This window comes from Capricornis sumatraensis, chromosome 3, assembly GCF_032405125.1.
Source record: "Capricornis sumatraensis isolate serow.1 chromosome 3, serow.2, whole genome shotgun sequence".
In the NCBI taxonomy this organism is placed as follows: domain Eukaryota; kingdom Metazoa; phylum Chordata; class Mammalia; order Artiodactyla; family Bovidae; genus Capricornis; species Capricornis sumatraensis.
In genome coordinates, this window is record NC_091071.1 from 158,271,611 (window position 1) to 158,298,490 (window position 26,880).

General features: G+C 40.4%; 1 protein-coding gene across 1 annotated transcript in view; it reads left to right on the forward strand.

The window, feature by feature from the left end:
- NYAP2 (neuronal tyrosine-phosphorylated phosphoinositide-3-kinase adaptor 2) overlaps positions 1 to 26,880 on the forward strand; it is a 296,115-nt gene that overhangs the window by 116,893 nt on the left and 152,342 nt on the right. Inside the window, exon 2 of the mRNA XM_068966983.1 lies at positions 2,054 to 2,355. Coding sequence (XP_068823084.1) covers positions 2,054 to 2,355 — 302 coding nt within the window. The remainder of the gene's footprint in view (positions 1 to 2,053; positions 2,356 to 26,880) is intronic.

Genomic DNA, 26,880 nt, shown 5'->3' on the forward strand with positions numbered 1-26,880 from the left:
TAAATCCCCTCACGTGGATATGTTTCTGGGAATGACTGTTTAAATAAATCCTCAAAGTACCTTTTGTTCAGTGATATGGCAGTGGAAGTAAGGAAAGGACACATAGAATGACTGAGCCAAAGTTAGATGAGATCAAATGTTTCATCTTCCATGAGAAAGATTAAGGTCACAATCATCACAAATCAATGATAAACCTTCCCATTCTATCACATCCTGATCCACCCTCTACCACTTCTGCCTTAAATTCTTACTGATTTTTCACAAACTGTTCCATTTGAATTTATTCTCACTTATTTTTTGACTGATGTTCTAGAAGAAAGCACAGAACGTGAAATGCATGAGGACACTGAATGGATTTAGGAGACTGACTACTATAACATGAAAACTTCCACCTAATCATTTGCTTGATTTCATTCATGTTTCTAGATATCAACTTCTCTGGACAGTACACTGAAGTTCCTTTATTTTGTTTTGCAAAGACAGTATGTCCAGAGTTTATCAACTCAAAGTACTCAGAAAAATATGAAATAAATATAAAAAACATTTTTGATTGAATAGCAAATTGTGATCAGACTTAAATGCCAGAATCAGAGTTACATGCACTAGTTGAATCCGTTCTGGCTCTGTTCTCGGGGGTCATGTAACTGTCATAACTGCTTCACTGAAGATGGAAAAAAGGCTCATTTACCATTATTGTTTCTACTGGAATTAAAATGTATGACAAACCTTAGAGTCATGAGAGATACAATGAAGAGATAACTAAAATTAAAATTAGGACTTCCCTGGTGGTCCAGTGGGTAAGACTTCAACTTCCACTGCGAGGGACAGGAGCTTGGTTCCTGGTGAGAGAAATAAGATTCTGCATGCCACATGGCACAGCCAGGATAAGTGAATAAATAAATGAAATTTAAAGAAATAAATTTTTAAAAGGCATAAGTAAACTTATATTTGGAAAGGTAGATTCAGAAGGCTTCCAAAATTCATATGCTCAAAGATACTTTTTATACTTCATACATGTCTAAGAAAATCAAATATTTCTAACAATGCTTCATTTTATTCCCTCTATTGATGAATGATCATAAACGGGAAAAACTCTAGAAAAACATCTTTTAAAAATTCACATTGACATTCATGTCCTTTTTGTTCATAAAAGGGTCAACATTACTTAATAGCATAGAAAAAGGTCTAAGGGTCATTTTCTCTATGATGAGTTGAGCTTCAAACAGAGATTTCTTATGAATTTTAATTTTTTTGTTCAAACATTCCTATGTGAAACTTAGGAAACTTATATTTGGATACCTTTCATACTTCAGATATTTATGAAGTATTTAGAGCTATTCCAGAACTGGATGAAATTTCAATTTCATCCCTTTACTTTATTCAGTGTGGCTAATTTATTAGTTCAGTTCATTTCAGTTCAGTCACTCAGTCGTGTCTGACTCTTTGCAACCCCATGAACCACAGCACACCAGGCCTCCCTGTCCATCAGAAACTCCCAGAGCCCACCTAAACCCATGTCCATTGAGTCGGTGATGCCATCCAACCATCTCATCCTCTGTTGTCCCCTTCTCCACCTGCCCTCAATCTTTCCCAGCATCAAGGTCTTCTCAAATGAGTCAGCTCTTCGCATCAGGTGGCCAAAGTACTGGAGTTTCAGCTTCAGCATCATTCCCTCCAAAGAAATCCCAGGACTGATCTCCTTCAGAATGGACTGGTTGGATCTCCTTGCAGTCCAAGGGACTCTCAAGAGTCTTCTCCAACACCACAGTTCAAAAGCATCAATTCTTATATGTGGTAGTTTGGGGCTTTTTTTTTTTTAATACTAATTTTTGAGTATCTGAATACCAGTATAGCAGAATTTCTGATTACAGTCAAATCATATTGCTTTAATATCATATTGAATGCAAAAGTATAGAATATATCCATGCTGCTGGAAACGTTTCTTTACCAGTTTCAAGTTAAAATGTGAACTGTCATCAGTTACAGATATACTTGTGCCCATGACGTTCCCCACCTTGGCTCACCTGGCACTGGTTTCCTCTTTCTCTTACAGCATAGGTGGAGAAGTGGGGCGAGGCCACGAAGGAACTTATGTGGGCAAACATTTCCGCATGGGATTCATGACAATGCCCGCGCCCCAGGACCGGCTGCCCCACCCTTGCTCCAGTGGCTTCTCCGTCAGGTCGCAGTCGCTGCATTCGGTCGGGGGAACAGACGACGACAGCAGCTGTGGCTCCCGGAGACAACCACCCCCCAAGCCCAAGCGGGACCCCAGTACCAAGCTGAGCACGTCATCTGAGACGGTCAACAGTACGGCGGCCAGTAAGAGCGGGAAAGGCCCCGAGCGGACCGAAGGTAAAACCGGCCAGGCCCATTTCACCTAGAAAGAGGCTTTCACACCAACTGTCCGGGTCCGCATACCCACCAGCATTTGCCTTCATCCCTGGGTCACATGATCTTGTCTCCTCCACCTTAAGTCTTAGAAAAGAAGAATCCAGGGGCGATGGCTGTTCATTGGAGTGTGGCCAAATGACACCCCCCACAATATATTTAATTTATATCACCCGAAAAGGACGTGAGTTTTCTAGTCCCCTTTAAGGGGCTTTGAATCATTAGGAAATTATTTTGCCTAGCAGTATATCTAAAATCTATATTTTCTTGCTTTTATTCCTATTACTTGTATAATTATAGAAGTATCATGAAATTCCCAGGTGGTGCTAGCGGTAAAGAACTCGCCTGCCGTTGCAGGAGAGGTGAGAGGCAGGTTGGATCCCTGGGTGGGGAAGATCCCCTGGAGGAGGGAATGGCAACTCACTCCAGTATTCTTGCCTGGAGACTCCATCCCCTGGACAGAGGAGCCTGGCAGACTGCAGTCCATAGGGTTGTAAAAGTGTGGGACACGACTGAGCAACTTAGCACAATTGCACGCATCACGAAATCATAACGGGGGGCTTTATAATGCCAGAAAATATAAAAAAGAAAAATCGTAATTATCTTTAGAAATAATCATTTCTTAATTATTTTGGTGTACTTCCAGTGAATTTGAATTTATGCATGTATGTGTGTACATTTGTAGCCTCTACTTCAATCCCTGTCTCCTGTTTTTACCATATCTACATTTTTTTCTCAGCCATGAAGTACATAAATCAAACATATCTTAGACTTTTTGTTGGTCTATAATTATAAATTAGGTCAGATTAACCCCAGATCTCACTGATACTTTAGCCTTGCTTGAATAAACCAGTTTCAGCTTTCCTGAAATTTTCCCGAGATTCCCTTGGAGGGCGAGTAGTCCCAAGTGAGTTTTGATACAGGTGCATTCAGATCCTTGTGTGTCAGTTGTGGAAGATGTTTCAGGGCATCCAGTGCTGACAGTGACTGGCTTGAGAGCATGTCTCCTCCAGGGGCCATGGTCTTTCTCTTATCCTGTCTGTCCCTGACATTCTTCCCCAATGGCTCATGTGAGCACTTGGTATTCCAGGTTTCCCAGTAGCTTGCAACAAAGAGTGGACACCAGCCTGTCCTTTCCTTAACTGGGCAGGTTTCTTTGTCACTTAGGCTCCCCAGTCCTTCACAAAAGCTCCCTCATCTGTGGTCTGATCCTCCCACAGAAACATAAACCTAGCCTACAGCATGCTTACCCATGAAGCATATTCCATCTCTTCTAATATCTTCATCTCTCCTTTCACCTGTATCAGTGTCCAAGGGCATATTTAGCCAAAAAGCAAAAGCTTCAGAAAATATTGAAGAATACAAATAAATGCCTGGAGATTGAGCTAATCCATACTTTCTTCAGGGAAAATCTCCACTTAGGCTCAGTTTCTTCTACTTCATATACAGTCAGAAATACATCACAATTACGGGTATGTGTGTGAGATTATATGTGTGAATAATATGCATTTGTGCATATTTACAAAATTGAAATCTCAGTGCATAGTTTTGTGCTTTATATTTTCACTTCTTTTCTTGCAATTATTTTCCATGTCATTCAGTTTGTTGGGAAACGCCATTTTTAAGGAAGAGCATGTACATCATGGTTCTTTATGCAATTGTTATCTCTTTGATGAAGTCTTAGTGGGGCTTCCCTGGTGGCTCAGATGGTAAAGAATCTGCCTGCAATGCAGGAGACCCAGGTTCAATCCCTGCGTCAGAAAGATCCCCTGGAGAAGGGAATGAAAACCCACTCCAGTATTCTTGCCTGAAGAATTCCATGGACATAGGAGCCTGGCAGGCTACAGCCCATGGGGCCTCAGAGTCAGACACGACTGAGTGACTAATACTCAACACACCAGATTGGTTCCAGACTGTTCTGCTGTAATCAGTCACACTGCAGTGAAGGTGTGTGTGTGTGTGTGTGTGTGTGTGTGTGTGTGTGAGGGGGTCTATTTGTTTGTGTAACTCTTTTGTTCCTCTACCTTGAAACAGATTTGAATTCAGAGTCTTTTTTTCTCATGATTCAAGGTCATCAGTATGACATCAACTTGTAACACACTGATGTTTTGGGGATAGTGTTTAATTTACTTGTTAATAAACTAAAAGGCTCTAGAGATCTGCGTTTTGTAAATTTTAAATATTGCTCTCAAGTTTCCCTGCCTTTCGTTTCTCTTTATAGCCTATGAGGTTATTTCCAGAAGTCACCTCTTCTTACTTGTACTGCCAGAAAACTGCATAATCAACTACACTGCATTGTTTTCAAAAGCAGATTATGATTTAGAACAATGGTCTCTGAATGATGAGGGCCTGAATGTAATCTAAAATGATTCAAGAATAAAGGGGGATAAAAGAACCATTAGAAGGGGAGGCGAAAAGGAATCAGACAAGGTGAGCAGCCAGTAAAGGGTGTATCAGGCTAGGTAATGCTGCTGGAAACACCCATGGAAGCAATGTAACATACACATCTCAAAATAATCTCCTCCCTGGGGAGGGGAGCTTGGGGTCTTCAGAATGGTGGTGTGGAAAATTATGATTGTCCCACAGAAGAAACATTTGAGTGGTGATTCAATTGTCTTAAAGACAGAACTGATTATCATTCATTTGAGATGCTTCAGGTAGCTAAATCCTGAGATAGAGAAACTCATAAGTCTCTCAGATCCCTTCACCATCTCAAGATCTAAGGCTCTAAATAGCTCGTTATCCAAGAGAAGACAGGAAGTCTGTTATCTTTATTACTTCTGAGGCAAAAGAGAAGACGGTGAGTAAATTAGAGCAGTAGCAAAGGCTTATCTCAGACTTGAAAAACTACCTTATGGTTGGTAAGGCTTATTAAACACGAAGCTCAAGTTCAACGTCTCTCCTCAAAAGGACTTCTAGGGTGGTTAAAGAGCCTTCAGCTGTAGTACTTCTTTGAGGATGGTCAATGGACCAGAAGGACTATTAAGATTCAGTGCAGAAATGGTCAACTTTTATAGAAGAGTGATTTTTCAATGCAAATTTCAGCTTCTCTTTGGAGCACTTAATCAAAAGGCAACTGCAGAACTGGATATATTCAAATCTCTTTTACCAAGGTATGACTTCAATAACAGGAGAGAATCAGAGCTCAGTTCAAAGATGGGAGAAAAATCTTGAGTCCAAATGCATGCATTCATATGTGTGTACTCAAAGCCAAAATTATATAACTATGTAGATTGTTCTTTTATGAATCCTCAATTCTTTATAATTGTGAGTTAACTGGACTTCATTATGGAGCATATGTTTCCTTTACACTTTTTCTAGCTTTCAGAATTATAACAAAGATGAAGAGTGACTTTTATAAATCTTAGTTTGTCTTTTCTTTTTACATTAAATGTCAGCAAAATCAAAATATTGATTCTGGGGCATTAGAATGATTTCCATGGTAACCAGCTTCTATTTAAGTCAAGGATTATGACTTCCCTGAGGATGAAAGTAAAAAGGAAATGGCCTTGTAGCAAAACAGCTTTCAGGGTAGGAGAGAAATAGTTTAATGATGAACACAAACAAAAAAATCACATACCAGGAAAAGTATAATTTAGCTTTTAAAAATTGTAATTGTGTCATACTGAAAATATATATTTGCAATTCTATTTTAAGATCTTTCATAATGACACATTTCAAAATGTACACAGTAGAGAAGATAAATTGACCATAAATATGCAATAGATATTTTAATTGCTCTTTCTATTGCTTCAGTGTAATACCTGCTGAGTTTGAGGAAAGATTAGATGAAGTAAAAGCAGCTAACTAGAAAGGATGAGAGACCTGACAACTACATCTGTAGTATGCAGGAAAGAGCAGTAACTGTGCAAACTCACATTGTCCATTCCCATTGTTCAGGTCAACACGTATTTCATTTCTTAACCGAGTCATTCGCAGAGATGCTCTGTGGTGCAGGCCAAAGAGATTGTGCTTAGAATCTACAAGCAAACATTGACTTTGAGACAGTGATCTAATGAGACTGTTTCTTCACCTTTATTTATTTATTTATTTATTTATTTTTCTCTTCTATTCCTTTTTCTTCTTTTCTTTTTTTAATTTTTTTTTTAAATTTTAAAATCTTTAATTCTTACATGTGTTCCCAAACATGAACCCCCCACCCACCTCCCTCCCCATAACATCTCAGTGGGTCATCCCCATGCACCAACCCCAAGCATGCTGTATCCTGTGTCAGACATAGACTGGCAATTCAATTCTTACATGATAGTATACATGATAGAATGCCATTCTCCAAAATCATCCCACCCTCTCCCTCTCCCTCTGAGTCCAAAAGTCTGTTATACACAGCTGTGTCTTTTTTCCTGTCTTGCATACAGGGTCATCATTGCCATCTTTCTAAATTCCATATATATGTGTTAGTATACTGTATTGGTGTTTTTCTTTCTGGCTTACTTCACTCTGTATAATCGGCTCCAGTTTCATCCATCTCATCAGAACTGATTCAAATGAATTCTTTTTAACGGCTGAGTAATACTCCACTGTGTATATGTACCACAGCTTTCTTATCCATTCATCTGCTGATGGACATCTAGGTTGTTTCCATGTCCTGGCTATTATAAACAGTGCTGCGATGGACATTGGGGTACATGTGTCTCTTTCAATTCTGGTTTCCTCGGTGTGTATGCCCAGCAGTGGGATTGCTGGGTCATAAGGTAGTTCTATTTGCAATTTTTTAAGGAATCTCCACACTGTTCTCCATATTGGCTGTACTAGTTTGCATTCCCACCAACAGTGTAGGAGGGTTCCCTTTTCTCCACACCCTCTCCAGCATTTATTGCTTGCAGATTTTTGGATCGCAGCCATTCTGACTGGTGTGAAGTGGTACCTCATTGTGGTTTTGATTTGCATTTCTCTGATAATGAGTGATGTTGAGCATCTTTTCATGTGTTTGTTAGCCATCTGTATGTCTTCTTTGGAGAAATGTCTATTTAGTTCTTTGGCCCATTTTTTGATTGGGTCATTTATTTTTCTGGAATTGAGCTGCATAAGTTGCTTGTATATTTTTGAGATTAGTTGTTTGTCAGTTGCTTCATTTGCTATTATTTTCTCCCATTCAGAAGGCTGTCTTTTCACCTTGCTTATAGTTTCCTTTGTTGTGCAGAAGCTTTTAATTTTAATTAGATCCCATTTGTTTATTTTTGCTTTTATTTCCAGAATTCTGGGAGGTGTATTTCCAGAATTCTGGGAGGTGTCTTCACCTTTAAAATGATGATGAAGCACCGAAAACTAATTGTACCCTGCCCCCTCACAGTCTTATGACCATACAGTTGGCTAATGCCCACAACTGTGCATGATAAAAAGAAAATGCTATACAAATGTAAGTTCATATGATTTTAAAGGGGTACTTACACTTATTAACTGAACTGAACTGAATTGACTTATCAATGGCCAGAATAACACGAAATTTTGGTTTCCTGTGCATGGATGCTGTTTCTTCGGGGGCATCTGACTCTTTGCGACCTTGTGAACTGTAGCCTGCCAGGCTCCTCTGTCCATGGGATTCTCCAGGCAAGAATACTGAAGTGGGTTGCCATTCCCTTCTGCAGGGCATCTTCCCATAGCACATATATTAAAAATAAATAGGAGAAATACAGAGGTTGGTTCCCTCTTTGCTCACTTTCTGAAGGGATTTTATTATTAATGGGTGTTGAATTTTATCAAAAACTTTTTTTGCATCTATTGAGATGATCATATGGTTTTTATTTTTCAGTTTGTTAATGTGCTGTCTCGCACTGATTTGCAGGTATTGAACAATCCTCGTATTCCTTGGATAAGTCCCACTTGATCACGCTGTATGATCCTTTTAATGTTTTGTTGGATTCAGTTTGCTAGTATTTTCCAGAGAATTTTGCATCTATGTTCATCAGTGATAAAAATGTTAGTCACTCAGTTATGTCCAACTCTTTGTGACCCCATGGATTATAGCCTGCCAGGCTCCTCTGTCCATGGAATTCTCCAAGCAAGAATACTGGAGTGGGTAGCCATTCCCTTCTCCAGGGGATCTTCCTGATCCAGGGCTTGAACCCCCAGCTCTTGCATTGCACACAGACTCTACCATCTGAGCCATTAGGGAACCCCTCATCTTGGTCTGTAATTTTCTTTTTTTGTGATATCTTCTTCTGGTTTTGGCATCAGAGTGATAGTGTCCTCGCAGAATGACCTTGGGAGTGTTCCTTCTTCTGAAATTTTTTGGGGAAAATTTTAGAAAGGCAGGTGTTAAGTCTTCTCTAAATGTTTGAGAGAATTCACCTGTAAAGCCATCTGGACCTGGATTTCTGTTAGTTGGAAGTTTTCAAATCGCCGTTTCAATTTCAGGACCTGTTATTTGTCTGTTCATATTTTCTATTTCTTCCTGTTTCAATCTTGGAAGGTTGTACCTTTCTAAGAATTTGTCCATCTTTTCATTTTTATTGACATACAGTTTACAAACAGAAATAGACTTAAAGACATCAGAAACAAACCATGGTTAATGAAGGGGAAATATATGTGGGGGGAGGGATAACATGAGTTTGGGATGAACATATACACACTACTATATGTATGATAGATAACCAACAAGGACCTCTATATAGCACAGGGAACTCTACTCAATATTCTGTGATAACTTACATGAGACAAGAATCTGAAAAAGAATGAATATATGTATGTGCATCACTGAATCACTTTACTGTACACCTGAAATTAACACAACATGGTAAATCAACTACACTCCAGTAAAATCGAATAAATTAATAACTATGTAAGACAGGAAAAGAAAAGCCATACACACATACCTTATATGTTAGGCTTAAAACTTTTGCACAATGACCCAAATAAACAGAGGAATATTCTCTAGTTGTAATAAACTCTTCATAATAGCATGTCATTAATATGTTTAGTATAATGAATAAAACATATTTTTATTAAGTCAAGTATTTCTATATTTTAAACTCCATTAAAAAACATAAGTATTCTTTTTTTGAAGTATAATTAAAGTATACCATTATGTTAGTTGGTGCTTCCCAGATGGAGCTAGTGGAAAAGAATCGGACTGACAATGCAGGAGATGTTAAGAGACCTGGGTTCGATCCCTGGGTCAGGAAGATTCTTTGGAGGAGGGAATGGCCACCTATTCCAGTATTCTTACCTGGAGAATTCCATGCACAGAGGAACCTGGTGGCCTACAGTCCATAAGGTCACAAAGAATCAGATACAACTGAAGCGACTGAGCATGCACGCATTATGTTAGTTTCATCTGTACAACATAATGATTGAATATTTGGATATGTTGCGTAATGATCACCATGACAAATTTAGTTAGCATCCATCACCATACATATTACCTACTTTTTGGTGATGAGAACTTTCAGAATTTATTCTATTAGCAGCTTTTCAGTATGCAATACAGTATTATTAACTGTAGTCACCATGCTGTACACTCCATCCCCAGGAATTACTGGAAGTTTGTTCTTTTTAACCCTCTTCACCATTTCTCACACACCTCCAAACTAAGTATTCTTAACTTTCTTTTTTTTTAAACTCTTCTTTCAAGTAATTATCAACACTCAGCTTATTATATTAATTCATGATTATCTTCAGAAGACAAGAATTAGGATGGTTCTCCTAGTTTCTGATATTACCTTCTAGATATATTTGTTAGAGTCATGTCTATGAATCAAAATTTGGAATACATGCAGAAACATTTGGAATCACAACGTGTCCTCAGAAACTTGAACTGTCAGGTTGAGCCAGAACCAAAGGAAGACTAAGTTCATTATAGAGTCACTGCCTTAAAAAACAAAAAATGCAAATCCCTCTTTCAAGATTACCAAAGTAGATGACAGTCTTCAGCAATGTTGCTTTTCTTTTCTTTATTTATTCTGCCAATTCTTTGAGTGTTTACTTGGTTGTAGGGAAATCCAGCAGTGAGCAAAATAGAAATGGTCCTTTCCTTCTTGTTCTTTGTATGTGCTCAGTCACTTCAGTTGTGTTTGACTCTGAAACCCCATGGACTGTAAGCCCATGGGGCTTACATGGGACTCCTCTGTCCATGGGATTCTCCAGGCAAGAACACTGGAATGGGATGCCATGCCCTCTTCCAGGGGATCTTCCCGACCCAGGGATTGAACCTGTGTCTGTTATGTCTCCTGCATTGGCAGGCAGGTTCTTTACCACTATCGCCACATGGGGAGCTCTTCCTTCATGTTACTTACAACCAATTTTGTTTCCAATTCTCTAGCTCAGCCTATTTCCCTCTGTTTACGCCATGAGGCAAGCACTGATTTGTTGTTGTTGTTGTTCACTTGCTCAGTTGTGTCCAACTCTTTGTAACCCCCCTGTCCTGCACCATCTCCTGAAGCTTGCTCAAACTCTTGTGTCTGGTTCTAACTGTTGCTTCTTGACTTGCACACATGTTTCTCAGCACTGATTTACAGGAATATTTTCTGGAAAACAGAAAATCTGGCATGACAGCCACGTGAGCATCATCTGTGTAATTAGTTGTTGAACTCTGGAAGAAACAGTTTAGCACATTTTAATAATGTGTTTTTGTCCTACAAAAAATATTTGCTGTTCTTTCATTGTTCAGTGCTAACAATTTAAAGATGCCTGTATCTGATTTTGTACCAATGTACAGCTTTGCAGGCAACCTATAGGCATTTGAGGAGAGAGGACAAACAATGGACTTTTTATGTTGGGGAATTTACAAATTTCCCAGGTCAGAATTCCAGTTTGGGAACTTGAATAAGCCCCAGTCAGAGCCAGCCATAAACTTGGTTTTGCTTTTTCTCAGTGACTAGTCCAGATTTCTAATCCTTACAAGACATTTATAAAAATTAGACTGTGCCTTTTCTGACTCAGCATGAAATATTAGAAAAATAACGGGCTTCAGAGGGAAATAGACATTGGTTTCATATCAGTGCTGCCAACATGTAATACACTGTCTCTCACAGACACAGTTTTCTCATCTGTACAATGGGAATAGCAATATTAGTCTTAGGCGGTGAATAGAATCTTGTTGAAGATATTTATCCAGGATTCTTCACTCCCTGGTATACTCACCTTGGATATTCCCTGGAACTCTTATATCATTGGTGGCCTTAAGATTAAGGGGGCCATGTGGCAAGGAATGTGTTGTTGTTTGTTATAGTTCAGTCACCTAGTCATTTCTGAGTCTTTGCGATCCCATGGACTGCAGCATGCCAGGCTTCCCTGTCCTTCACCATCTCCCAGAGTTTGCTCAAACTCATGTCCATTGAGTCAGTGATGCCATCCAATCATCTCAACCTCTGTCATCCTCTTCTCCTCCTGCCCTCAATCTTTCCCAGCATCAGGGTCTTTAAAGTCAAGGAATGCTGGTAGTCTCTAACAACTGAGCGTAGTCTCTGGCTAAAAGCCAGCAAGGAAACAGGGATTTCAGTTCTATAACTACAGGATCTGAATTCCGCCAACAACAATACTCAGCTTAGAAGTAGAGTTCCTTCTAGAATCTCCAAAAATGTAGCCTGGCTGCCACTTCAGTTTCAGCCAGTGGGACCCTGAGCAGAGATCCCAGTCTTCTGGGTTCTGGCCATGCCCAGTGAAAGTGAAAGTCACTCAGTCATGTCCGACTCTTTGTGACCCCATGGACTATACAGTCCATGGAATTCTCCAGGCCAGAAGACGGGAGTGGGTAGCCTTTCCCTTCTCCAGGGAATCTTCCCAACCCAGGGATCAAACCCAGGTCTTCTGCATTGAAGGCAGATTCTTTACCAGCTGAACCACAAAGGAAGCCCAAGAATACTGGAGTGGGTAGCCTATCCCTTCTCCAGCGGATCTTCCCAACCCAGGAATCAACCCGGGGTCTCCTGCATTGCATGTGGATTCTTTACCAACTGAGCTATGAAAGAAGCCCAGCCATGTCCAGACTTCTGATGTATAGAACCAAGAGTTAATAGAGGGGTACTGATTTTTAAGCTGCTATATTTGTGATAACTTGTTATTGTAGCAATAGAAAAAGAATCCATTTTACTAAATTATTGGGCAGAAAAAGTGGGGTAAAATTCATCGGCAAAGCACATAGCTTAGAGCGTGGAGAAGAGCAGATCCTCAGCAACCTTGCAGTCCTTCTCAGTGTATGTGTGCATGCTGTCTCTTCAGTCATGTCTGACTCTTTATGATCCTATAAACTGTAGCCCACTATGCTCCTCTGTCCCTGGAATTTCCCAGGCAAGAATACTGGAGTAGGTTATCATGCCCTCCTCCAGGAGATCTTTCCGACCCAGAGATCAAACCTATGACTTTTGTGTCTCCTGCACTGCAGATAGATTGTTTACAACTAAGACAGTGCTGGTGATTTTCCAGATTTCCCAGGTCAGACTTTGAAAGTACATGAGATGATAGAAGCCCAGAAAATGCTGACATTTTAGGTCTCTTGAATATCTGCTTAACTCTTTCTGAGTTTGTGTGGATCTTTTCCTGAGAGGATCTGTCCTTTCTTGCCAGCAGTTTTTGTTCTTTCAAAGGACTCACTGATGGCTTTTCAGTGATGTTTTCAATGACTCATTTAAATGACTGCAACTTGCAGGCTTAGTGCCTTTTTTTCATGTAACAAGTGGCACTTGTAGTTCACAGCAGGCTTTCTAGACGCCTTCAAAGCTCCATTTAGCACCACACTAATGAAACACAAGGAAAGTGGAAAACAAGCTCTTGAAATCTTCATCGTTTTGGCACTGGGTAGTGTTCTAGTGTATGTTCTTGTTGGTTTGATGGGATGAGACGTGGGGAATTGTCACTGAAGTCCCACATTCCTAGGCTTCACTTTCCAGGTTGACAGAATCAGAATTTGCTAGGCTTCCTGGTGTAAAAGCCATCTGTCAAACCAGGCTGCTCAGACAGAGGCAGAGTTGTATGACTACAGCATGTGATCTTCTTCTAAACATACCCCGAGGCCCATGAATGAAACTATTTGTAAGTGAAATCATCTTTCTCTTGGTCCTGGCTATTGATTCTAGTCTGGAGAACTACCCTGCCTCTTTCTCGTCTCATCCAACACCCTTTCAGTAACACTCTGGATTTGGTCTGATTTGTCTCAGTGTCTGAAATTCATAAGACGATTTTTATCCATTTTGTTGCTACTGATGGCATCTTCCACAAGAGACCAATAAGCTCAAACTTCCCAAGTATCTGTTCTGATCATGGCATTGATTGTGGAGTATTCTATTCCTATACTGAGCTTAGTCACTGAGTCATGTCTGACTCTTTGCAACCCCATGGACTGTAGCATGACAGGCTCCTCTTTCCATGGAATTCTCCAGGCAAGAATACTGGAGTGGGTAGTCATTCCCTTCTCCAGGGAATTTCCCAACCCAGAGCTTAAACCTAGTTTTCCTGCATTGCAGGGAGATTCCTTGCTGTGTAAGTCACTAGACAGTAGGTTGTACTCAGTTCAGTTGCTGTACTCAGTTCAGTTCAGTCATTCAGTCATGTCCGACTCTTTGCAATCCCATGGACTGCAGCACATCAGGATTCCCTGTCCATCACCAACTCCCAGAGCTTACTCAAACTCATGTCCAATGAATCAGTGTTGCCATCAAACCATCTCATCCTCTGTTGTCCCCTTCTCCTCCTGCCTTCAATTTTTCCCAGCATCAGGGTCTTTTCAAATGAGTCAGTTCTACAAAGCAGGTGGCCAAAGTATTGGAGTTTCAGCTTCTGTATCAGTCCTTCCAATAAATATTCAGGACTGATTTCCTTTAGGATGAATTGGTTGGATCTCCTTGCTGTCCAAGGGACTCTCAAGAGTCTTCTCCAACATCACAGTTCAAAAGAATCAATTTTTCCTCTCTCAGCTTTCTTTATAGTCCAACTCTCATATCCATACATATCTACTGAAAAAACCATAGCTTTGACTAGACATATCTTTGTTGGCAAAGTAATGTCTCTGCTTTTTAAATGCTGTCTGGGTTGGTCATAACTTTTCTTCCAAGGAGCAAGTGTCTTTTAATTTCATGGCTGCAATCACCATCTGCAGTGATTTTGGGGCACCCCAAAATAAAGTCTGTCATGATTTCCATTGTTTCCCCATCTATTTCCCATGAAGTGATGGGACCAGATGATTTTTCTTTTATGGATGGTGAGTTTTAAGTCAACTTCTTCACTCTCCTCTTTCACTTTCATCAAGAGGCTCTTTAGTTCTTCTCCACTTTTTGCCATAAGGGTGGTGTCTTCTGTCTATCTGTGGTTATTGATATTTCTTCAAGCAATCTTGATTCCCTTGTGGTTCATCCATCCTGGCATGTCACATGATGTACTCTGCATATAAGTGAAATAAACAGGGTGAAAATATACAGCCTTGACATACTCCTTTCCTGATTTGGAACCAATCTGTTGTTCCATGTCCAGTTCTACCTGTTGCTTCTTGACCTGCATACATATTTTTCAGGAGGCAGGTCAGGCGGTCTGGGAATCCCATCTCTTGAAGAATGTTGTAATCCACACAGTCAAAGGCTTTGGCATAGTCAATAAAGCAGATGTAGATGTGTTTCTGGAACTCTCTTTCTTTTTCGATGATCCAGCGGATATTGGCAATTTGATCTCTGGTTCCTCTGCCTTTTCTAAATCCAGTTTGAACATCCGGAAGTTCACAGTTCACGTACTGTTGAAGACTGGCTTGGAAAATTTTGAGCATTACTTTGCTAGTGTGTAAGATGAGTGTAATTGTGTCATAGTTTGAGCACTCTTTGGCATTGCCTTTCTTTGGGACTGGAATGAAAACTGACATTTTCCAGTCCTGTGGCCACTGCTGAGTTTTCCAAATTTGCTGGCATAATGAGTGCAGCACTTTCACAGCATCATCTTTCAGGATTTGAAACAGCTCAACTGGAATTCCATCACCCCCACTAGCTTTGTTCTTGTGTTGCTTCCTAAGGCCCACTTGACTTCACCTTCCAGGATGTCTGGCTCTAGGTGAGTGATCACACCATTGTGATTATCTGGGTCATGAAGATCTTTTTTGTGTAGTTCTTCTGTGTATTCTTGCCACCTCTTCTTAATATCCTCTGCTTCTGTTAGGTCCATACCATTTCTGTCCTTTATTGCACCCGTCTTTGCATGAAATGTTCCCTTGATATCTCTAATTTTCTTGAAGAGATCTCTAGTCTTTCCCATTCTATTGTTTTCCTCTATTTCTTTGCACTGATCACTGTGGAAGGCTTTCTAATCTCTCCTTGCTATTCTTTGGAACTCTGCATTCAAATGGGTATATCTTTCCTTTTCTCCTTTGACTTTTGCTTTTCTTCTTTTCGCAGCTATTTGTAAGCCCTCCTCAGACAACCGTTTTGCCTTTTTGCATTTCTTTTTCTTGATAATAGTCTTGATCACTGCCTCCTATACAATGTCACAAACCTCTGTACATAGTTGTTTAGACACTCTGTCTATCAGATCTAAGCCATTGAGTCTATTTGTCACTTCCACTATGTAATCATAAGGGATTTGATTTAGGTCATACCTGAATGGTCTAGTGGTTTTCCTTACTTTCTTCAATTTAAATCTGAATTTGGCAATAAGGAGTTCATGATCTGAGCCACAGTCAGCTCCTGGTCTTGTTTTTGCTGACTGTATAGAGCTTCTCCATCTTTTGTTGCAGAGACTATAATCAATCTGATTTTGGTATTCACCATCTGGTGATGGATGTCCATGTGTAGAGTCTTCTCTTGTGTTGTTGGAAGACAGTGTTTGCTATGACCAGTGTGTTCTCTTGGCAAAACTCTGTTAGCCTTTGCCCTGCTTCATTCTGTACTCCAAGGCCACATTTGCCTGTTACTCCAGGTATCTCTTGACTTCCTAATTTTCATTCCAGTCCCCTATGATGAAAAACACATCTTTTCTGGGTATTAATTCCAGAAGGTCTTGTAGGTCTTCATAGAACCATTCAACTTGAGCTTCTTCAGCAGTACTGGTCAGGGCCTACACTTGCATTACCGTGATATTTAATGGTTTGGCTTGGAAATGAACAGAGATAATTCTGTCGTTTTTGAGATTGCATCCAAGTATTGCATTTTGGACTCTTTTGTTGGCTATGATGGCTACTCCATTTCTTCTAAGGGATTCTTGTCCACAGTAGTAGATATAATGGTCATCTGAGTTAAATTCACCATTCCAGTCCATTTTAGTTCACTGATTCCTAAAATGTCGATGTTCCCTCTTGCCATCTCCTGTTTGACCACTTCCAATTTGCCTTGATTCATGGACCTAACATTCCAGGTTTCTATGCAATATTGCTCTTATAGCATCGGACCTTGCTTCCATCACCAGTCACATCCACAACTGGGTGTTGTTTTTGCTTTGGCTCCGTCCCTTCATTCTTTCTGGAGTTATTTCTCCACTGACCTCCAGTAGCATATTGGGCAGGGACCAACCTGGAGACTTCATTTTCCAATGTTGTATCTTTTTGCCTTTTCATACTGTTCATGGGGTTCTCAAGGCAAGAATACTGAAGTGGTTTGCCATTCCCTTCTCCCACAGATCGCGGTAGGAATTCAGTTCAGTTTAGTAGCTCAGTCCTGTCCGACCCTTTGCGACCCCGTGAATCGCAGCACGCCAGGCCTCCCTGTCCATCACCAACTCCCGGAGTTAACTCAGACTCACATCCATCGAGTCAGTGATGCCATCCAGTCATCTCATCCTCTGTTGTCCCCTTCTTCTCCTGCCCCCAATCCCTCCCAGCATCAGAGTCTTTTCCAATGAGTCCACTCTTCACATGAGGTGGCCAAAATACTGGAGTTTCAGCTTTAGCGTCATTCCTTCCAAAGAAATCCCAGGGTTGATCTCCTTCAGAATGAACAAGTTGGATCTCCTTGCAGTCCAAGGGACCCTCAAGAGTCTTCTCCAACACCACATTTCAAAAGCACCAATTCTTCAGTGCTCAGCTTTCTTCACAGTCCAACTCTCACATCCATACATGACTACTGGAAAAACCATAGCCTTGACTAGACTGACCTTAGTCGGCAAAGTAATGTCTCTGCTTTTGAATATGCTGTCTAGGTTGGTCATAACTTTTCTTCCAAGCAGTAAGCGTCTTTTAATTTCATGGCTGCAGTCACCATCTGCAGTGATTTTGGAGCCCAAAAAATAGTTGTAATTTATGCAAAGTGATTTCCTGTCTTCTGTCTACTTGTTGAGTAGTATTTTGATGACAAGTAAAGATGAGACTGCATGTTTCTAAATTATACAACTTCTCAAAATTTTTATCTCTCAAAAATTTTATCAATTTTCAGTTATAGGAAAACAGACTTCAGAAAGCATGTATCCTCAATGAAGAAGATACTAAATGTAACCCTCAGTGCAACTTTCTGCTGAAATTTAATAGACTAATGTAAATACCACAGACATCTAGATAATTGGTAAATAAATCTCTGTTTTCGTCAGGCCTCAAACTTGAATAGGGTTTTATTTCTTCTATGCATTTATACTGAAAGATTAGGAAGTCGTGTGGTAAATTCTTAAATTACTAAGATTTTAAAAGGAAAATGAAGGACAAGAGTTGATGGCCTGCCTTCCTTAAATGGTTCCTACTTCCTTAGCTCTCTTCTCTATAAAACTCTCAACTCTCACATCTCTATATCTCTGGGCTTCAGTCTGGCCCCTAAATTCTGAAGCTAACTGAGAACATCATCCTTAGAAGGGAATTCAGAACGTCCTTGCACTTACATAAATATGTTTCCTGCAAGTAACCCAGCCCCTTCTCCATCTTTCCAACCTTGGTCAGTGTATGTCTCAGGGTATTTCTGATAAAAACATTTTCTTCCATTTGGTTACATAAAGCATTTGACACAATTAAAATGTAATTTTTATTTCTAAAAAAATGGCATAATCTCCTTTATACTTGTACAGACCACCTCATAGATCCTCATAGATTTAACAGTCATGGGAAGGAGTCTTTCTAACCGGCGAACTTCCCTCAAGGTATGATGGAAATGAGATTAGCTCCTTTCAGGAGAATCTGACCTTGACTACTAGTCTTACCTACTTCTAACCTTGGCTTAGTGGCCTCTTCAAATCACAGTCTTGTGTTTCTCCTTCCTTGTTTAGCTGGTTTCTAAAAGGCCTTCTGCATGCCCATGCTCCATGGCCTCAATGTTCATTTGAGGCCTTCACTGTCACTGAATCCCATCTTGGTGCCCAGCTCAGTGACTTCCTTTTATGCCTGTCCTTTGGTATTTCTCTTCAGCATTTTAGACTGTTGATCATTCCCATATTTCCTAAATCCGCCATTCCTTTGTTATTCATGCATGGCTCCCTACTGGTTTTCTTCCTCTGCTTTCTAAGTCTTCTTTGAGGGTATCTCTTGTTCTGCTTGATTTTTCAGTGATGATGTTTCTAGAGGCTTTTTCTGGAAATGTCTAGATGCATCTAGATGATGTTTCTAGATTAATAAGATCGCTGGATCTTATTAATATTTTCTTCTCTTATATGCTACTATACATTTGTTGAATAACAAGTAATGAATTTCACACACTCTCTGCATCTCTGGACCCACATATGTCTGTAGATGTCAGAGTTTTCAAACTCATCATATCCACATTGACCTGGCAGTTTCCTCCATGTTTCCTAACCTGATACTTGGTTTAGAAAAGTGAGAGCCTTATCAGATTTCTCTCCTTCACTTAGCCCTGACATCGAATCAGTTAACAAGTGTAGCCAATTCTGCTCCTCACACTTCTGCTGCCTGACCCTCTCCATCATCTGCACTCTTTCTCTCCTATCTCAGACCATCGTCATTTCTCACTTGGACAACTGCTCAGGCACCTCATTGGTCTCCTTTCCTGCACCATCACCTTTTCAAGTCTATCATTTTTACTACATCCAGAGAAGATTTTTCTCACATACATACCAGATCACATCATTACTCAGCTCCTGATTTCATTGAATCATGTCCTGTTCTTCATTTACCTGATAAAATGACAACACTTTAGCATAACCCTCATCATCTGACCCCTGCCAGTCCCCAGAACCACATCTCCTAACAGTCACGCTTCTCACAGCATTCCCAAACCATATAATTTTCTCTGAACAAAGGCAGCAAGCTTGTTCCTGCCTCTGTACCCTTGAGAGTGAAATCCCTTCTTTCTGTAACATCTTCTCCTCATTAACTTCTATGGCCAATTTCCACTCATATATCAAGACCCCAATGTAACTGCTACCTTCTCTGTGATAATGTATGTAGGCACATTCTTCTGTGTAATTTGTACATAACTCCAGTATATCTATTTTTATGTACTCAGTCAATTCAGTCATGTCTGACTCTTTGTGACCCCATGGACTGTAGTCTACCAGGCTCCTCTGTCCGTGGAATCTCCCAGGCCAGAATACTGGAATGGGTTACTATTTCCTTCTCCAGGGAATCTTCCTGACTCAAACCTGTGTCTCCTGCATCTCCTACCTTGGAGGCAAATTCTTTACCACTGAGCCATCCAGGAAGCCCGTCTATTGTTATGTGCTGTGCTAAGTCACTCTAGTCATGTCCCACTTTTTGCAGACTGTAACCCACCAGGTTCCTCTGTCCATGGGATTCTCCAAGCAAGGATACTGGAGTGGGTTGCCATGCCTTCCTCTAGGGAATCTTCCCAACCCAGAGATCGAACCCATGTCTCCTGCATTGGCAGTCAGGGTCTCTTACCACTAACACCACCTGGGAAGTCCCTATTTTATATAGTATGCTAAATATTTGCCTAATTTTTGTATCCTAATGAGTCTAAACATGCCTTAGAAATGTGGACCTGTTCTTTTTGTCTTTGTGTCTTCAATGCCTACCACAGAGTAGGACTTAATAGGTAATGTTGAAGGAGCATATTTTTAATAACACGCTCTTTCATTAATGAGTCTTCCAACAGGCTAATTGCTATGAAGAGTTATTGCACTTTCAAGCATCTTTACAGTAAAAAGAAGTTAAGCATTTGGAGAGCTTAGAGGAAAAGCAGGGTGATTCATGATACTCAGGGAGCAAGTATCTTGGCCATCCATCTATCCTTCAGTCCCAGCTTTGTTTACGATACAGTAACCACTCTGAATGATTTAAAAGATAAAATGGTTCTGCTTGTTCTTAGGTTAGGTTTGTAAAACCTTACAATAGACTTCCTCCATTGTTTTACATTTCTGAATCTTGGTAGGTATGCAAATTAATTATACAGGGTGGTGAAAAATACTGTTGACAGGCTGTAATGTATTATTGGCACCATGTACTTATTGATTTATCTTCATGTTATAAATAAAACATATTCTGCTTGTGCCCTTCAGATAAGGTTTTTTAAAAAGTTTTTCAATTAATATGCAAGAGAGAACTGAGGTTGCTTTCTCTTAAATGACTTTTGAAAGTTGTTTTAGTCTTTCCTATCATATATTATGGGGTTTCCCTTGGTTGCTTATGTCATCTTCTTAGGAGGCCAGATATGTTCTTCCAGATTAATTGTATTTTTCCATTCTATAGGCATGCAGCTTCTGAACAGTTCTTCACTCTGCCATGAAGAAGCATGTGTAAAGCCATTTTTTAAGGCAGAGTGACTGCGTGTGTGCATAAATCTTGCCTTTAATTGACCTCGACAAAGCATATACTTATTGCAGAATGAGTGCCTTGATTTAATGGCCCTGTGTCTTTCCTGAGAGTTTCTAGAATATGTATTGCTTTCTACACTTTTTCTTGTTAAGTGGAAGGGCAGTGATTTAAGACAAGCTCTTTTTATTTTTTGTATTAATATGTATTAAATTAAGTTGATTATATGGAGCAGAACGTGGGAACACATTGCCCTTTGGAAATCCCTGCTTTCTGACAGCTCCATCTAATGAGAACAGCTGAAAACTAACAAGAATTTAAATTTAAAAAAAGAGTTAAGGGGAGAAAGACTTCTTCTTGCACTAAGGCTTGTGAATTTTTACAGAATATAAACTGCACGTTTTTTTTCAACTGGTATAAATTTATTACGAGCAATGAATGAGCATGGGAAAAGGAAAAGTAAGGATTGTTTTACTGATATTAAAGGAAGAGAAGCATTTAAAGAATCTATATATTTAGTATCAAATTAAAGAGTATCAAAAGGTCTTGATTATAATTAACCTCCTTTTCTGTTCAGGGTTAATGTGATGGCCTGAGGATGTCATTTGTTGACAGTTATTTATTAAGTATCTATCATGTGCCAGCTACAATGTTAGGTAACAGAGAAACAGGGAAGATGTGTTATCTCCCCTAAAAGACTTGACAACCCAAGGAGGCCCACTGATAATCAAACAGGCAGTCAGGTAAAGTGGGATCAGTTCCTGGGTGGGGAAGGGCAGAGTATAGGGCTCACTGTGTGAGCATAAATCAAGGGCACCTACCCCAACTTAAAGAGTCAGAGATGGGTTCTTAGAGGTAGTGTCATGAATGCTGAAAATAAGGATGCAAGATATTTTAGAAATATTCTGTTAAAAATAATTAAAATGGCAAAGTATATTGCAACTGAATGAGAAAGCTCTTCTTCCTTCAGAAAATATGCCAAAGCAAACTGATTTACATCCTTGTATCTCTAAATAACCAAAACTCTACTGTCCATATATAATTTTATTTGGGGAATTCAGATGTTTATTTTATCTTGTTTAATCTTCCATCTCTAGGAGATGTGAACGGCTGGGCTATTTTAAGAGAAAAGTAAGTGTTCACAGAGATGAAATTCAAGTTGAGATACTCACTTCCACAAAATATTAAATAGACTTTGTACCCATATGTAGAATATAAATAAGAAATATGAAAATTAGAACTGTCCCGTTTTTATACATTTTATTTTCTTTCTCCAAACTGTGGGTAATATGGCCATGATTGTTTACATGATGGGTCTTCCCTGGTAGCTCAGCTGGTAAAGAATCTGCCTGCAATGATATGGGGCTTCCCAATGGCTCAACAGTAAAGAATATGCCTGTAATGCAAGAGACACAGGGGATGTGGGTTTGATCCCTGGGTTGAGAAGTTCCCCTGGAGGAGGAAATGGCATCCTGCTCTGTATTCTTGCCTGAAAAATCCCCTGAACAGAGGAGCCTGATGGGCTACAGTCCATGGGGTTGCAAAGGGTCAGACACAACTGAGCACAAGGCACAAGGTTTACGTGTATATAAGTTTGAGGGAGAAAAGGAATGCATGTTCTGTCTATGCTCCCTTAGATCAAAGAAGCCAGAGCCTTGTAGATCTGTCCCTTAGCTGAGATGCTTTCTCCTATTCCTATCCAACATTTAGACTTCCGTGGCTGTGAAAATATTTGTTTTAGCAACATGTGCACATCAGCTTAGGGCTTCCTACATAGTGCTAGTGGTAAAGAATCCACCTGCCACTGCAGGGGACATGAGCCCTTCATTCGTCCCTAGTTTGGGAAGATCCCCTTGAGGATGGCATGGAAACCCGCTCCAATATTCTTGCCTTGACAATCCCATGGATGGAGGAGTCTGGCAGTCTATAGTCCAGAGAGTCACAAAGAGTCAGACATGACTGAAGCGACCGAGCGTACGTGCATGCGCACCAGCTTGACAGTGGGTCCTGGATTAAATATAAAATTGATTGTCGCATTAAAAATAGTTGAGTAAAACGTTGTTGATTTGGTTGTAGTGGCAAAATCAGCGTTGAAACAACTTTCTCACATGGTGATAGAGAAAGAGCTATGTCTTACAAGTGGAACAGAGGATGAAGAAGAGCTTCTGTACTTGTGATCTGGGATGTATGTAATGGAAGGATTGCTGTCTTTCTCAGTCCCCAAACAATGTGGAAATGCCGACTATAGCCACTGAAAGCAAGTTAAATTCTCCCATTATGGGCCAATATGTCCAGAGAGGCAACTTCTTGTGATCTATGAGATTGTTCTTTTAACAAATATTTATTGAGTACCTACTATATGCCAGTCACTGTTCTAGAAGTTTTAGATACATCGATGAACAAATGTTTGCAAAAGGTGCATGACCTTTGAAGTATTTATATTCTAGCAGGAGTAAGAAATTGATATATAATAGACATACTAAACCCACACATTGGCTAGTATGTTATGTGTGTGTGTTAGTCGCTCAGTCATGTCTGACTCTTTGCAATCCCATGTACTGTAGCCTGCCAGGCTCCATGGGGTTCTCCAGGCAAGAATACTAGAGTGGATTACCACTTCCTCCTCCATGGGATCATCCCAACCCAGGGATTGAACACAAGTCACCTGCATTGCAGGCAGATTCTTTACCATCTGAGCCACCAGGGAAGCCTGACTAGCATGTTAGAATGTTATAAATGCTATGGGAGAAAGAAAAATCTAGACCAAGGCAAAGAGAACCAAGAAGCTGGGGCACCTTTAAAAAGAGAGGGCAGGAAAGACTTCATCCTGATTTTTGAGTTAAGGTATGCACTCAGCCTCATCAGAGGATGAGATGGTTAGATAGCATCACCAACTCAATAGCATGAATCTGAGCAAACTCTGGGAGATAGTGGAGGACAGGGAAGCCAGGCATGTTACAGCCCATGGGGTCACAAACAGTCAGACACAACTTAGTGATTGAACAACAACAACATTGGATCAGTCTAGATCTGATCAGGAGAGAAAAACCATGTGGCTACTTGAAAAGGGAGGCTCACTGTAAAGAATCACTAATTATAACCAAGGATTAGAGTAATGGGAACAGTCAGAAAGAAGTAAAGAAAACTGCAAAACTGCAATGACTACAGGATTGAAGATGCAAGGAACAGTCACTGGTTCCAAGGCTGAGATAGGGTGCCCCCTTCACCCTGGGTGAGACCCATGCCTTGTTGGAAGGCATAGCTGTGGATTATTGAATGGCAGAGACATCACTGTGGTGCAATGGTACTCTTACTGGAAATTCATCTTCGGCAACTTCCTGAAAAACCACCTTTTAGGGTGCTGGTGCTCATAGGAGTTTCTCATCAGTGGTGGGATTTGGCTTGCTGCAAGCAGCTGATGTTTTGGGAGCCAGATGCTAGTGAAGCTATCTGCTCTGTGGGGTGGGAATTAGATGTGAGAAAGCCACTTTGTGAAGCAGAAGGTTGGCTAGTGAGCCCGGGAACCAGGAAGTAAAACCCTTTTCTGCTGTAATGTTCCTCCAGCATTCTCTGTAGGCAAAGCTTAACATTGTGCCAGCTGGCCCAGGAGAAAATATTTAAAGGGCCTAAATTCCTTGTCACAAACAGGAAAAGAGGATGCATTTGGAAGTGAGAGTCACTTAGTTGATAACTCATGTGGACAGAAAGGAGATAAGGACTCCCACTTAGGTAGGTGTCTTGAGGGAGTGCATTCCCAGTGGAGAAAATAGTTACCTGGAAGGCCCCAAAATTGGAATTGCATAAGAGAAAAGTCAGTGTAAGGGGAGCGTTGTGGGTAAAAATGACAAGACCAGGAAGTGAGGTCAGAGAGGAAAAGGTGAGACCCTGTAGAATCTTCCTTGTAGTTCTTCCGAGGGCTTGGTGTTCAAGGGAGCCGTTGCAGGGGGTGGAGCAGAGGAGTGGCAGGATGTGTTTGTAAAAAATCTTTGTGGTGACTGTGGTGAGGATAAGTTTATAGGGGTCAGATATAGAATCAGGAAGACCAGCCAGGATTCTTCTGCAGTCATACAGATGAGTGCTTAAACCAAGGTTGCTTCCCAGTGGTCCTCAACTTTTTGGCACCAGGGACCGGTTTGTGGAGGACAGTTCTTCCATGGACCGGGAGTGATGTGAGGGGAGATGGTTTCAGGATGAATCAAGCACATTACATTTATTGTGTCCTTTATTCCTATTATTGTTACATCAGCTCCACCTTCGGTCATCAGGCATTAGATCCTAGAGATGGGAGACCCCCGGCTTAGACCGAAGTAGAAGTGGAATTGGTGACAACTAGAAAAGTATTACCTTTTCTGTTGGGGCACTTACTCAAAGCCCTATCTCCATTCCTTCCTTATTAGTGCTATAGATATAAACGTAGGTTCAGGCATAGATTTGGATGTAGATATAGATTCCTAGATATACTTAGGGTATACTTGCCCTAGCTGTGAAAACCTTTTCCTTGAGAAAAGGATCCCAGTGCTCCATATCCATGAAAACTCACTAAATGTGTGCTGTTGATTGCTTTTTTTTTTTTTTTCTGGCAATCTGAAATGTTGTAAGTCAAGAATGGGTTTTAGTAAAAGATCTATAGATGCTTAAATTATGAATATAGCAGACATGGCTAGTTCATCAAAGAAATAAATGCAAAATGTTGTATTTATTGTTTGTGCTTTCAAAACAAACATATAAAAGATGTTTTAAGGGCCGCCCTCTAGGGAGCCTTCAAACCCTCTCCAGCTGCCCCAGCCTTGCTTTTCTGCTGCTCGGCCTAGGTTGTGCCCACACGTGAAGCTCGGGTTTCCCTCCAGCTCTCCAAACACATCCCTCCCTTGCCTTGGCCATTGCTCTTAGCCTTGCCTGCACTGAAATGCCAGTCTACTCTCCCCTGACCCTGGGGAAATCCTCATGTCCACCACTCTCCTGCCCCAAGCCTCTTGGAGTGAAGACTTACCCAGTTCCTTGCAGGACTGTGTTTTTTTCCAGAAAAATTTTTTTTTTGTAGTTTAATCTCTAAGTTGTGTCTGACTCTTTGCAACCTTATGGACAGTAGCCCCCCAGGCTCCTCTGTCCATGGGATTTTCCAGCTAAGAATACTGGAGTGGGTTGCCACTTCTTCCCAGACCCAGGGATTGAACCTGCATCTCCTGCTAAGTTGTGTTTTCTTAAAGATCTTACTCTTCTTTGTATCCCTACTAAATTCCCCAAAGCCTGCTGTATTTAATAAATACATATTGAAGTTGAGTATTTATTTGGAAAGAAAGTTGTAGAGATGAATACTAAACCTACTAATTAGAGATACACTATCTAGGAAGAGTTGAGATCATTCTAACAAACTATTTTCCACCATTATATGCCAGCTTAGGTCTGTGACCAGTAATTACTCCCCTGGAGTATTGAACTGAGAAGTAATTCCTTGCAACAGTATTATCCGTGGAATTTCCCACCCCTCCAGGTACAATAAAATACACAGTTTATTAATAGTTTGAATACTTTTTCCTAAGAACCACCATTAGTTTCTGTTAATTCTTACTCTTTCAGGGACTATCACACTAGACAGATGAAATTATCTGTGATCCTTAATCTTTTAGCACTTCCTGAGTGAACTATTATACATGAAATATTCAAATACCTTTATTAATACTCAAACTGGTACCAAATGTAAGTACTTAATGTCTGTGTATTAAGTGATGTACCTCACTACTTAATTATATAATGCTCATATGTCTCTGGAGAGTAGGAGGTTTACTGGGGATGTCAAATTTCCTGCAACTCTGAAATTATACTAGTTTGGAGCAAAACACAAATGCAGAGGGAAAGAAATGATGTGGGTTTTATTGCCATATTCTCTAAGAACACTAAAGGAAAAATAACTTGAAGACATCTGA